The following is a 13,159-nucleotide window of genomic DNA, read 5'->3' as shown; positions in this document are numbered from 1 at the left end:
GTAGATAGTCACACTGGACTCTAGTGCCAAATAAGAAGAACAAGAGTATTAGTGTAGATAGATCAGTGTTCATCAGATCAGTAGATTAAAATTTATTAACTTCTATTTAATAAGGATGATACTACTGTTTTCGAAGGCGGTAGCAAACTGTTTAAATATTCCAATTGAACAAGTTTAAATAGTAAACTAATTGCGAAAATGACTAAAATCAATGGTGTCATGTGCGTTTCAGTGTGTGTTTGTGAAACCAATTGTTGTAAAAGTGTGAAAACGTCGCTTTTCAAGCGATAGTGCAGATCACTACTCCCAACTGGAACAAAAATGGAATGTCGTTGTAGGTTAAAGCAATCATAATGCACATGTCAATAAATTGTACTTCTATTTGAGTATTTTTCTCCACTGCTTTTGGCAAAATTTACTTAGTTCGCTTGTATTGTCTGCAAGAATCTATTAATGACAACAGTGAGTAACACTTTAACATCATAATAGATGATGATCCAAACCCGTCAGCTCCAAGAACTAATAAAAATTTTAAAGTCGGTTTTGTTTTCTAGGATTTCAAATCTTTTTTCAATCGTATTTTTTGTATATTCCTATACGTATTTCGGCAAATTTACTTTTGCCTTCAGCTATCTGTTGCACAGTCTATCTAAGCAAGCACATTATATAGAACTTATCTATTTCATCTAAGAGATTAATTAGTTTTTGTAGCTTTAAATTCTTTAAAGTGTCATCAATTGAAAATTATGACTAAAATTAACGTTGTGACATATATGTATGTACATTCATACATGTACGAGCAAATGTAGGTATGACCTGACTTTACTTCTTTTAACACCTATTAGTACGATATAGTATTATTGTTTAAACAGCCAAATACAATTTTTTTAGTCTAATTTAGATGACAGATTATTTTTTTCTGGTACTATAATCTATATTAGATATCAACAGATTTAAGTAATATGTTCACATAGGTAAATAGCAGGTACATAAACTCCGATATTCTTAACTTCTATGTATCCATATATTTAAAGAAAGAGGAGCTAATTTAGCTATTTTAAAGAAATTTTTAAAATCGATTAAAAATGAGTGTCTTATAAATAGCGCAAATAAAATTCATTTATATATTAGATAATATATAGGTAAATTACAATTTTAGCAAAACGACTACTAATTAAAATTGGTTAATAAATGCATTATGGCAAAAACGGATATCTTTTTGTCTAAACAATAAGGATTAGTAAATACAAGAAATTTTCGGGTATTAATCCAAAATATAGTACAATTGTTGGTTTGAAAACGAACAAACACAAATAGACTTTAAAGGAATTTAACTTGAGTAGTTAGCCTACTTTTTCAATAAAAGATATCAGCAATCTTAACAAGATATGATTTGCTTGTAGATCCATCTGTGTCCGTAGAAGATTTTTTTATCTTCTCCACACTGCAGTTGAACAACATTACTTCAACTAATCAATAATAAGTAAAATAATAATAATAAGTAAAAAATATAATTTCAGTTTACATAAATTTCACACAATATATTTATGAATTATTTTATGTATACAAATAATTATTTAAGAATATTTTAAAAATGTTCAAGAAATCATTTCCAATGTAAAACACCCAACTTTTTTAGAGTTGGATAACTTTAGAGCTTTTAGTATTTCACGTAATTATATTCCATGAAATCTATTGATCAACTGGCGCATGAGTATTACTCTCTAAACTAATTTTAAAATAAATTTGGAGGATTTGTTTTTATATTATATTAGTGTTTCAAGTGAAAGTTATGCTATTCAAAACACCACATAATATACTGTAATTAAAATGTACCATTTTGTTTACTATCATTTACCAATTAAGTTATGTATTTTATAATAAAATTATAATTTATTAAAGCCGTATATAAGGTAGATAACGCAAAAATTTGTTGTAACCGAAAAATTGTTCTGCAACAGCATTAATCTTCACATTAAATAAATTTTGTTTAGATTATATTTTAAGTTTTTTTTAATGCAGTTTAAAAATATTCGATTTCAATAAATTTGTCCCTTTCGTGTCCAGCAACGGTAGCAGCTTTATAGCAAGTTATATATAATTATTCCAAATATCAGGAACATAAGCATAAAATGGTTTTATTTGGCATTAGCGATTAAATTATTCACAGCTTTTACCATCTGGAAGCAACAACGTTGGATTACTGGAAGTACATATAAATCGATATTATTTATTAAGAATGATATTTGTGTAATAACTTCATACTCAATTATGTCTGCATTGTGCCCTTCAGCAAGCATTTTTAATTTGACTGCATTCACAGGTACGCCAAATTGTAACATTTTAAAATACTTTTTATAACGTACATCATCGCAAGCACGCACACCTATAGGTACAGGGGATTCGACCACATCTCCACTTCCAGCTAAATGTTCAGTTTCCTGTTGTGCAGTCTCTACATTATTATTTTTTGTTGCGGTTTCTATATTTGTTGAGTCTTTTACTGTTGTAGTTTCGTTTGCTGTAATATTTAATGTTTTAACATTTTCAGTAAGGTCTGGCACAGATGCAAGCTATGTAAATTGTTTGACAGGATTTATGTTTTTTAATTTTCTTTATATATGAATATATGTAACCTTTTCTTCTAGTATTATTAGCGCAGCTTCGATTCTCTGTAGTTTTCTTTCTAATTCGATGAATTTTGTTTCACAATTTGTTGAGAATTCATTCAAAAAACTGCATGAACTGATAAGGAAATGATTGACAAAAGCTAAAATACGTTTCTTTTGCAAAGGTGGTACCTGTTGAATTTTTACATTTAAATAAACGTTAAATATTTTGAATACATTTTAAAAGTTTATTTTTTCATACTACATACTTGTGATTTGTCAATTGATTGTGTTAGCAGTTTAGTAGCATCCATTATTTTATTAACAAATAAAATTGTATCATACGCACGTCAAGACATATTTGAATGTCACGACACCCGTCATAAGTGAGTGGTGTTCAGTCACAATTGACAGTTTGAAACAAGTGCGCATGGTATGCACTGAACATGCTCAGTATATATAACAATAACAAGTAGTATTTGTCCAGCTTCATGTAAATGTGTTAAAGCCGTTTGTAAGTTCGAATATATTGAGGTAAAGTAAATTGAAATTTCCTAGGTATTTTTTGCACTGCACTTATGTAAATATTTATTTATTTTTTTATTGCACTTATTAATAACGTTTGGTTAAATGTTTTCAAATTTACTTATTTATTTATTAAACGTCTTACAATGGTATCATTGTAACACCTAATTTTCATAATGGTAACACCTAATTTATCCTACTTGAAATTCTGGTATATACCAACATTCGCTGCCATACCGATATAATTTACAATTTCCCTCAATTTACCATTAATTTACTCGAGCTCGCATACGGTCTAACTATTTGAAATAAAAAAATTATGTATATTGTGATCAAAATACCATACTATTCTTTATTTAAAATAGTTTGAAGCACACAACAATAAAGCATTAAGAGAGTTAATAAAAGCATAGTCTGAGTTTTAATTTTGCAGCTGCTTAAAATAATATTTAGGTCGTGTGCGACTTAGGCTAAGTTGATGCTAAACCAAATGGGAGATTTTTTGGGATTTTTTGTACTGCATACATTTAGCCATTTATCAACACGTATCGACACATCACTACATTATCGGCTCATCTTAGAATTTCCCTCATTTAGAACGCAACTTAGTCTAACTCGCACACGATCATAGTATAGCAACAGCTTTCATACATATGTATATTGCGAAAATGCTAGAAACCGAAATTATATTAAATAAAAATAAACTATATTTGTTAAAGTAATATATACTATATTTTACAAAGAAATATAATTTTTTCAATATGGTTTCAATATCAACTTCAATATATACATATATGGATATGATAGAAAAGTCTAAGGTGCCGAAATGAAATATGGGAGAAATAGCAAATATGCATGTGGGGATATTGTATAGACGATCAACAGAGTGTTCTTTCATTCAATTGCACTATATTTGTTTGATTCTAAATATTTAAGGTAAGTTTAATAAGTAATATTCATAAATAATTTTTTTAACTATATATACTGCTTAATGCTGGCTTAAGTAGAGTTAAATAAAGCTTATTAAAAATAATTTATATATATATTTTTTTCGTATACGTATTGTATACGAGATACACATATCAAAAACTGCTTATTTATATAATGCCTTGTTCATGATTTTTATTTAGCATGCTAAATTCGTACTATGATGCTTAAGTTTAGCAAATTTGCAGAACTTGTAGAGTCTTACATTACAAATAAACTGGCAATTATCTTTATTAGCGGCTTATCTTAATGGTGCTATTATATTGATTGATCTTTTTACCTATAATTAAATATTCGGTTTCATAGAAGTTTTTTTTTTTATTTCAAAAATTGTAGTAATTTGACAAAACTCAAACTGTGATGGTATCGGCAGACGGAACTGTGATTCAATGTCGTTAGCATAATGCCTGTTATACGTACATGATATTGAATATTTAAAAAACTTTTATTTTTATTCATGTTCCAAGTTTAAATTCCACTTGTCCTTGTCTATATATTAGGACTTTTTCATGAAATGTCGAACAACATATCAAAAAGTGATGTTGTTCAGGTTATATAGGGACGTCTGTTTGATCACCATAGTTTAGTTATGTTAGAATACTGTTCCAAGTGAGTATCTATGTTTTATATAAATTATTTGTTGTTTTACTAGAATTTCTATAATTTAATTATGTGTGGCTTCTCCAAATTTCGTTGCAAATTAAGGTTGAACATAAAAATCGATTAAAAATTATACCAAAACAAGGCAATAACGTCAATAATGTAAAATCGAGAATGTACTAAACTTTACATACAGCATAAACAGCAGCAACAACAACAACAACAGCGCGTACGATATTAGCATTAAATTAGTTATATTATTGATTTCATTGGTAATTTAATCTAGGAATTATCATAGACGTACTCGTATAGAAATACTAAACATTCGATTTTAAGTTGTGGGGATTATTTACCTTAATGGAGTCATACTCATCGCTATCGTCCGAACTAATCCAATAAGTGGCCGCACGCGAAAATCAATTGTCAGTTTTATTTTATTTGTTTCTCCTACGTGTCAATTATGTGTCAATTAAGCCACAAATTGCAAGTCGCGCCGAGTCATTCCCAGTAAACTGTTGCGCATCAACGGAAACGGTATGTGCAGCATAAATGCGAGCATGAATAGTGCTACCCCACTAGTGCTAGTGGGAGTAGCACTAAAGAAATGTGGATCGATTGTACACTGCGAGTAATACCGAGCAAAGCTTCTTGTTTTACTGAGTCGCGTGAATAATGACATGACGATAATCAACCGTTATGCTAGCTTATTGGAGAAGAATTTATTAAAGTCGTTCTAAAAAACTCTACGCTTGCTTGTGTATAAATTTAAATGGTTCACATATGAAAATCTTAATAAAATAGTACAAAATACTAGTCCAAAGTATGTCAATAGTGTTCCTGCAATTTACACAGTGCGCTGCACTTACATCTGTTAGACAAACTTGCTGTTCACTCAACTCAACTCGGCTAGATATAAATTTATTTATATTTGTTGAGCTTTATTTATTCATTTGAGAATTTTGACTTTGAAAATGTTCATCTTTTTCAGAAATTTTAAAGCACAGCGAGACTTATTTTTTGTTATTTGCATTTTTGGTCCTGGTTTTGTTTTTCCTCCTACCTTTATCGCATTTTTTAAGCTGTTAAGTAACAGTAAAGTAACATCATGTTTCCACTGCAGCTAAATCTACTTATGTTAATAAAATAAATATTTTGTCGTTTCAAATTTTGGTAATTTCCCTTGTAGCATTTTTCGCCTTAAATTAGTTGATTTATTTATAATGAACTCATTTATATGAAAGCTCTTTGTATGGTAATTTAGCCTCATAAGCGGCTTTAATGAGCAAAACTGCCTAAATGAGAAAAGTGGAAATATGGTAAATTAAATTAAGTAAAGTAAGTGTAAAAGGGTTAAATGGAATTTTTTTATATTTTTAACGTTTTAAAAATATTTTCTTTCCGATAGAATACACTTCTACGAATGATTTATTTTAGTCCTGAAAACCTTTGTCAAAGTCGATTTTTGGCATGCCATTTAAAGGGTGCAGCGATTTAGTTTTATCTACTCAGCCATGTTGTAACGGTATATATAAAGCGGTATTTTAAGTTTAGAGAACAATCCGATGTTACAGGAGCTAAATCAGGCGATTATGATGGTTGAGCAACAATATGGATTGAACTTTTGATGAATTGGTTTCGAAGAATCAATGCGGTGTAAGCTGATCCATTATTGTGGTGTAAAAATTGGCTGGTTGTTTTTATGATGACTTAATGTATATTTTATAATGTTTAAATAGTATTATTTGTTAACAATTGCGCCTGATGTAGGAATTTATAGTGCACCGCACAATGATAAACGAAGAATACTGTTCAAATGAAACTAATGTTTTCAATCTTGCTTTATTAGTTCTCTGACTATTAGAGGAATATTATCTTATTGTGATAGTCAGAAAACATTGCTTTACAAATTTCAACGCGAAGCTGTGTTTCCAAAAAATTAAGTATTTTTAACGCCAAGTGAAAAACGCTTTTAAGAAAAAAATCCCATATGATATTTTTCGTTTCTTTGATCAGAAAAGAGTGTTTCTTGAAATACTCCATATTCCATATGGAGTATTTCCATTTTTCATTTAATAAAAGTAAAAGGGTTCTTTGTGTTTAAATGACGATAAAGCAAAAGTTCTTATGTTAAGATTTAATACATATCTATTTATAATATATATTTTATTGAATCTCTATAGTTATAGGAGCATAGGGCCGCAACAAAGATCTACCACTCGTTACGATTGTTGGCTAGTAGCTTCAACTCTCCTCCGTTTTTCCGCATGTGTTACATTCTCCAAGTGTGTGCAGTAGTAGTGCCAAAAAAGTAATTATCCGTTACTTTGTATTCGTTACTCAAGAAATACCGGAGTAACGAATACAAACTTTTTATTGTATTCGTTACTTTTACTCATTTTACCAATGAGTAGTATTCGTTTTACCTACTCTTTTGAGTACTTGGTAACGATTACTTTCAACAGCTGTTTTCGCGGTTTAATAACAACTACTTTATTCAAAAATTTTGTTCGTTTTCAAATTTATTAAAAATGTGTGAAAATATTAATAATAAAAAAAGTGAAATTTGGATTCATTTTGAACCAGTAGGAAGTGAAAAAGCTAAATGCAGATTATGTGGAACAAACTATTCAATAAAAGGTGGTTCTACTTCAAATTTGAGAAAGCATTTAAACATTAAGCATCCCACGGTCCTAAGCGCCGTTAATCGGAATCGTGAAGTAACGAAACCGCAGTAACGAAAGCGCAGTAACGAATACTGAGTAACTAATACTGAGTAACGAATACTGAGTAACGAATACATACTCGAAAAGTAACGGGTAGGTACGAATACCCAAAAGTAACGAAGTTTGGCACCACTAGTGTGCAGGTCTTTTATATTAGCTTACATATATCAATCTTATTTTCTATATTCAAGTTTGCTTTAGCGTTGAATAAATCTATTAATTTCATTGATTACCTCTGGCTTGAAACATTGTAATAAATTATTTTAAATTTACATTCTTTAAAAAGATTTTACATGTTTATACTGCGTTGCTTTATATATTATTTCCGCTTATATATTAAGTATATTTCTACCTTTCGATTATTAAATTTTTTTTTAATTCAACAGACTAAGGTGGCATTTAACACAACGATTAAATCTTTTTGATAACACTGATAAGGATTTTCGATTTGTTTTTCTCGCATTTCAAAGTGTTAAAAATGCATAGCGTTAATCTATTAATAATATTTAGTCTTTTTTTTTTGAGCTTAGTACATATGGTTCAATGATGTGTTTAATAAATTCACCCTACAACCAATATATTAAAAATTATAACTTACTGTTATATATAAAACGTAAGTGTTAAAGTGACCAAAACTTTTTATAAATAACAAATAATAAATTTTTTTTTTAAATGCATTTAATTATTCAAAATGCAAAAAAACTCTGACTCTACATATAGAATTGCAGGGGGTCTAAAAGCATATCGAATAATTGTTTTAGATCACCGTATGAGATTTCCTTCAGGAATTCCAAAACTAACATTTTGGGTGGCTTTTAAACCCATAAGATGTTCTTCTTCAATCCATGTAAATTTTTACATGAACTGCGATAAACTGCAATGAACTGGGTTAACTGTCCTTCCCTTCGATTTTTATACACCTTTTCACCATTTCCTTATATAGTATACTATTGCCATTTGCAAATCACAAAGTACCAGATCAGGTGCATATTTGCCAAAAGATGATCTCACTGCTAATATCTATTTTTAAAATCTCTTGTTTACTTTAAAAAGCATCTATTATATAGATATAAGACAACGGTCTGGTACAAATTTAAATTGTAGTTTTAAACTTCTTTCCCTGACCTTTCCTTAATAGAGCTTACCTTAGTAATTTTCATCTGTACCGATAATACAATAATTTTTTATTTCATTCCATGGAAAGCTGTACGATATCGTACAGTTGTTATTGATCATTCATAATTTTATATCTCTTAGTATTTATTGATTGCGTTTTGTTCAGAGACTTGCTTATTTTTATAGAATGCATTTTTCTATTAATTGTTGTTGCTACTCACTTGATTAATGTCTAATCAAAACATTTCGTGGATTGCTTTGATAATAAATTTGCTCCATAGAGTACGATTGCTATACGAGTATCTATAGAATGATTGCACATTTAGCAGTGTCGGAGCTGTCACTGTACGATTCCAATAGAAATAATATACCAAGTTTGCAGTTTTATTTAAGTTTTATTTCATTTTTTTTTCATTCTATTTGCTCCATGTGATTATATTTTAAAATTTTTATAATAAGTCTCAAGTTTTTTAATTTTATGCTGTCTTTCTTATCTTCGGAAGTAATAGTTCCATTTGGGTGAATAAATTGTTCAGTATTATTTGTATCTGCACATCCGAACTCAAGTATTTGTATCTGCAATATTGAAGCATCGTAGAAAACAGTTTTTTTTGCTACTGTTTTATAAATATCTTAAATTATTTTACAAGAAATACTATAAAACACGTTTTAAAGTATATTATAGTATATCGTGTCATTTAGACAGTTTTGTTCATTAAGGATAATGAACCGCTATTGATGACCATACAAAGAAAGTTCATAAATAAGCTCATTATAAATAAACCAACTAATTTAAGGCGAAAAATGTTGAAGGAAACCCTTAAAAATAAATTTCCCACAAAGGAAATTACTAAAATTTAAAATATTTGTCATATATCTTATATGTTTTATATGTAAAAAGTAAACAAAAAAGTTATCATATGAATACAAAAAAAAATATTGCATTCGAGAATAAGACTATGAAAATTGTTTCTCACATTTTCAGCTAGTGCCTAGCTCTAAGTTAAATTTTCATTTTTAGCTAGTATGCAGGATGTCAAAACGGTTGTCTTTCGTTAACAAATATATGTATTTATCTAAAAAGGTAAAAGTCTTGTGGTAATAATTCAGATGAAATTGGGGAATGATGGACTTTGTCAATAGATGGCCTCAATACAAATAAATACCTATTTTTAAAAATTTCTGTTTACTTTTGAACGTACAATAAAAAGCTTACTTAACGAAATTCGTTTATTTTTGACAGTGTTTTGAAGAATTTAAAAATAATTTGCACATAACAAAAAGTTTGAACTATTCGAAAACATTTGTTTTTTTTTTTAATTTTAAAGACCTAGGGTTCTAAATCTTTAAATATGTTAGTATCCAGAAGATTACAATATTCTTCTATTAATTATAAAATTTTGTACGAAGAGTCTGTAAAAATTTCAACACAAGGTTAAATGATATATTAGCATAAGTTACCGATAAGGTTGTGGTGCAGCTAGAATTCTCATTATTATGTGGAAAATAATAATAAAAACAGTGCACAATATATTTATCTATCTCATAAATAAAAAGGGAAAAAGATGTTTTGAAATATAATATAGATGGTTGATGCTGAAAATTAATCTAAATTAAAAAGAAGACGCTCAGCTCTTCGAAAGTAGGTCAAAATGTCAACTGTTTAGGAGTTTTCAATATCATGCCGTGATAAGAACTCTTGGCCTAGTAATCTCGCTGATTAAAGATCTTATCTGTTTACAATATTCTGTCTACCCAGACAGAACTTTTTTGTTGAGACGGTAACGCAGACCATTGTGACGCTTAGATAATCTATTACCAACCCTAGTTCATATCTACTAAGAAGGAATGCCTTGTCTTAGCTGTAAGGACAAACTAGATTTTTAACCTGGCAGTTACCTTCAGTGTTGCGCTGCTACCGACATCTTTCGATTAGTAATCACTTTTCTATCACAGACTAAGTTATGGGCTAATATGTTTCACAACGCAACTTACTTTTGTATGTTTGTACTCTTTGTAAAAATTTTTATTTTTTTATATAATGGAGTCAATTAATAATTTATGTTGCATTGTGTAATAGCAGTTTTGCTTACATTAGCCATAAACAAATTTGGCTAATACGTCATCACCAGTAATTAACTTAGTGATAATTTACTTTCTTCGCTGTTAAAGTGATTTGTGTCAATACCAATTATAACAAACTTTTAAGTTATTGTCAATATTGGAAAGCAAATATTTTACGGTTTTAAATATGTAAAAAACTGCATACTTCGTATATTTGTTCACGTACTTATTAAGTACTCGTACCCTCGTATCCACTATCAGACAATTATTCAAATCGTGCCAGTGATATAATGAACATACATTTCAAAAGATCGATACGAATCAAATACGAATTTTTCTTTTTTGATTGAATAGTAATTAAATTTAATTTATATTGAGAATAAATTGAATTTAATATGATTTAGCATTAGTTTATTATATAAATACTAAATTGACGTTACTCACCACTAAATAAGCACTCAGAATTTTATATACTAAACATATATGTATGTTAACACGTAATTGAAGATCCAATCTCGAAATGGTTGGAGTAAACTTTAACAATCTTAGGTCCGTTACCGTTTGTATTAAAATCTAACAATTTCTTAAAGTTTTGTAAGCTAATTTATACAAGTATGTAGATGTCAGCTAAAATTAGTGCTTTAATAAAGCATTACATAGGTTTTTATTAACACTTATTTAAATATAATGATTTTCTAACATTGAGTATTTGAATAATGTTGAAAATTAATGTGAATAAACTTTCCCATATATCTTTTTATACTTATAACTATTTATTAATTAGGAATCGAGATGGTAGGAGTAAACTTCAACAATTTCAGATCCATTTTATCGTTTATATTAAAATCTAACAATTTCTTTAAGTTTCGTAAGCTAATATATACTAGTATGTAGATGTCAGCTAAAATTAGTGCTTTAATAAAGTATTACAAAGGTTTTTACTAACACATATTAAAATGTTTCGATTTTTTAATACTAAGAGTATCTGAATAATGTTGAAAATGAATGACAGTAAATTTATAGTGAAAGTGATGTTAAATGCTGTATCATTAAGATAAACTACTATATATATGAAAATATATTTATCTAATTCGGATTTACAATCAAAATGCGATATATGATTCTCTTTATTTTAGCAAATACTTTAAATTAATTCATAAAAAAATAATTTTAAACAATTTTGAGAGAATCCCCCTGAACAGAACAGAACTACAAAACATAACTATTTGTGGTTGTCGCTTAGTTCGTTTAGTACTATTCACAACAAAAGTTCAATCAGTTCAACTTTTACAATTGCGACAACTTTGTCTTATTGTACGGTCTTCATGGAAACCTTTATGCTTTTTTTTGTGGTTTAATACTGCGTGGGACATAAAATCAGTTAATAATTTTTAGGGTTACGTTTCTAAGTATTTTTCAGAAAATCCTAACAAATATTTTTGTCATGAAGTATTTGTTTCATATTTAAGCGCAAACTATCAGAACGTCCCATGTATATTTAGTAATTATAAAAAAGTTTGGTCAGATATTAGGACTGTTTAAATAAGATATAATACTTAACGATTTATCGATTTTGAAATAGAGTAGTAATTTGATTCTTGCATATACACGATACTTGCAGATTTCGATATTTGTAACAAAAAAACCAGTACATACAACATCCGAAAATTTTTAACTTCATATCTGTAAGAATTTTTTGCTCGATATTATTTGGTGTTCTTAAGCGGGTATTATACATCATTCTTAAATGTTGACTTGATGCGTCGAAACACAAAATTTTAATCAAGTCTCATGTGTAATGGCAACATTTGTAAGAATAACGAACAGATTGACGGAAATCTAAATATTTTGAATCTTCCTCAAAATATTGCTCGTGTTTCTTCGTATACAATCAGATTTTTCTCGGCTTTCATGCAAATTTCATTCTGTTTGAAATCGTGGAAGCTGAAACATCGGATTATTTTTCGCGTGATTAGAAAGCAATTTTAAATTGCTTTGACGAGTGTGCAAAAAACTTTCAGGAATGATATGTAATACCCGCTTTATGTACGGAACTTTTGGCTAACCCATTAGTTAAAAGTCTTCATTTGCATACAGCAGCATGAATATGTTTGAACAGCAATGTATATAAGAAAGTTTGTGACGTATTTTAAATCCAGTACTTGGAAAAAAAAGAAGCTTATATATATATAAATATAAAAGAAGCTTATATATATGCATTTATATATAAATGCATTTGACTTCTAAAAGAAGTCAAATTCATCGGTAGTGTGAACTGCTACTTTTTTAAATTAAAATCAATATTTCTTTCGTTTCTAATTATCTTCGATTCGTTTGATTTGTCTTTTTATTGAATATATATCATGAAAACAATAACTTATGTATGTCTAAACCTTAAGATCTAAACATCACTTCCAGCTTCGCATTTTAACATTATCATGAAAGGCAATGTTTCACAAAAGATTCATTAATGCTGGGTTTGCAATTTGCAGGCGTCATTTCCAGCCTTTTTTCTACGGATCTTATGTTTACATT

General features: G+C 28.7%; 1 protein-coding gene across 1 annotated transcript; it reads right to left on the bottom strand.

Annotated features, from left to right (window-relative positions):
* Window positions 1-1,521: 1,521 nt before the first annotated feature.
* LOC119689005 (WASH complex subunit 3) lies at window positions 1,522-2,992 on the bottom strand. Its single transcript, XM_038103725.1, has 4 exons — window positions 2,879-2,992; window positions 2,637-2,801; window positions 2,266-2,573; window positions 1,522-2,203 (listed from the first exon to the last, which is right to left on the bottom strand). The coding sequence occupies exons 1-4, from the start codon at window positions 2,921-2,923 to the stop codon at window positions 2,161-2,163; spliced, it is 561 nt and encodes a 186-aa protein (XP_037959653.1). The 5' UTR covers window positions 2,924-2,992; the 3' UTR covers window positions 1,522-2,160.
* Between the last annotated feature and the right edge of the window lie 10,167 nt (window positions 2,993-13,159).

This window comes from Teleopsis dalmanni, chromosome X, assembly GCF_002237135.1.
Source record: "Teleopsis dalmanni isolate 2A chromosome X, ASM223713v2, whole genome shotgun sequence".
Taxonomy (NCBI): domain Eukaryota; kingdom Metazoa; phylum Arthropoda; class Insecta; order Diptera; family Diopsidae; genus Teleopsis; species Teleopsis dalmanni.
This window is presented reverse-complemented; position numbering and strand designations above follow the sequence as displayed.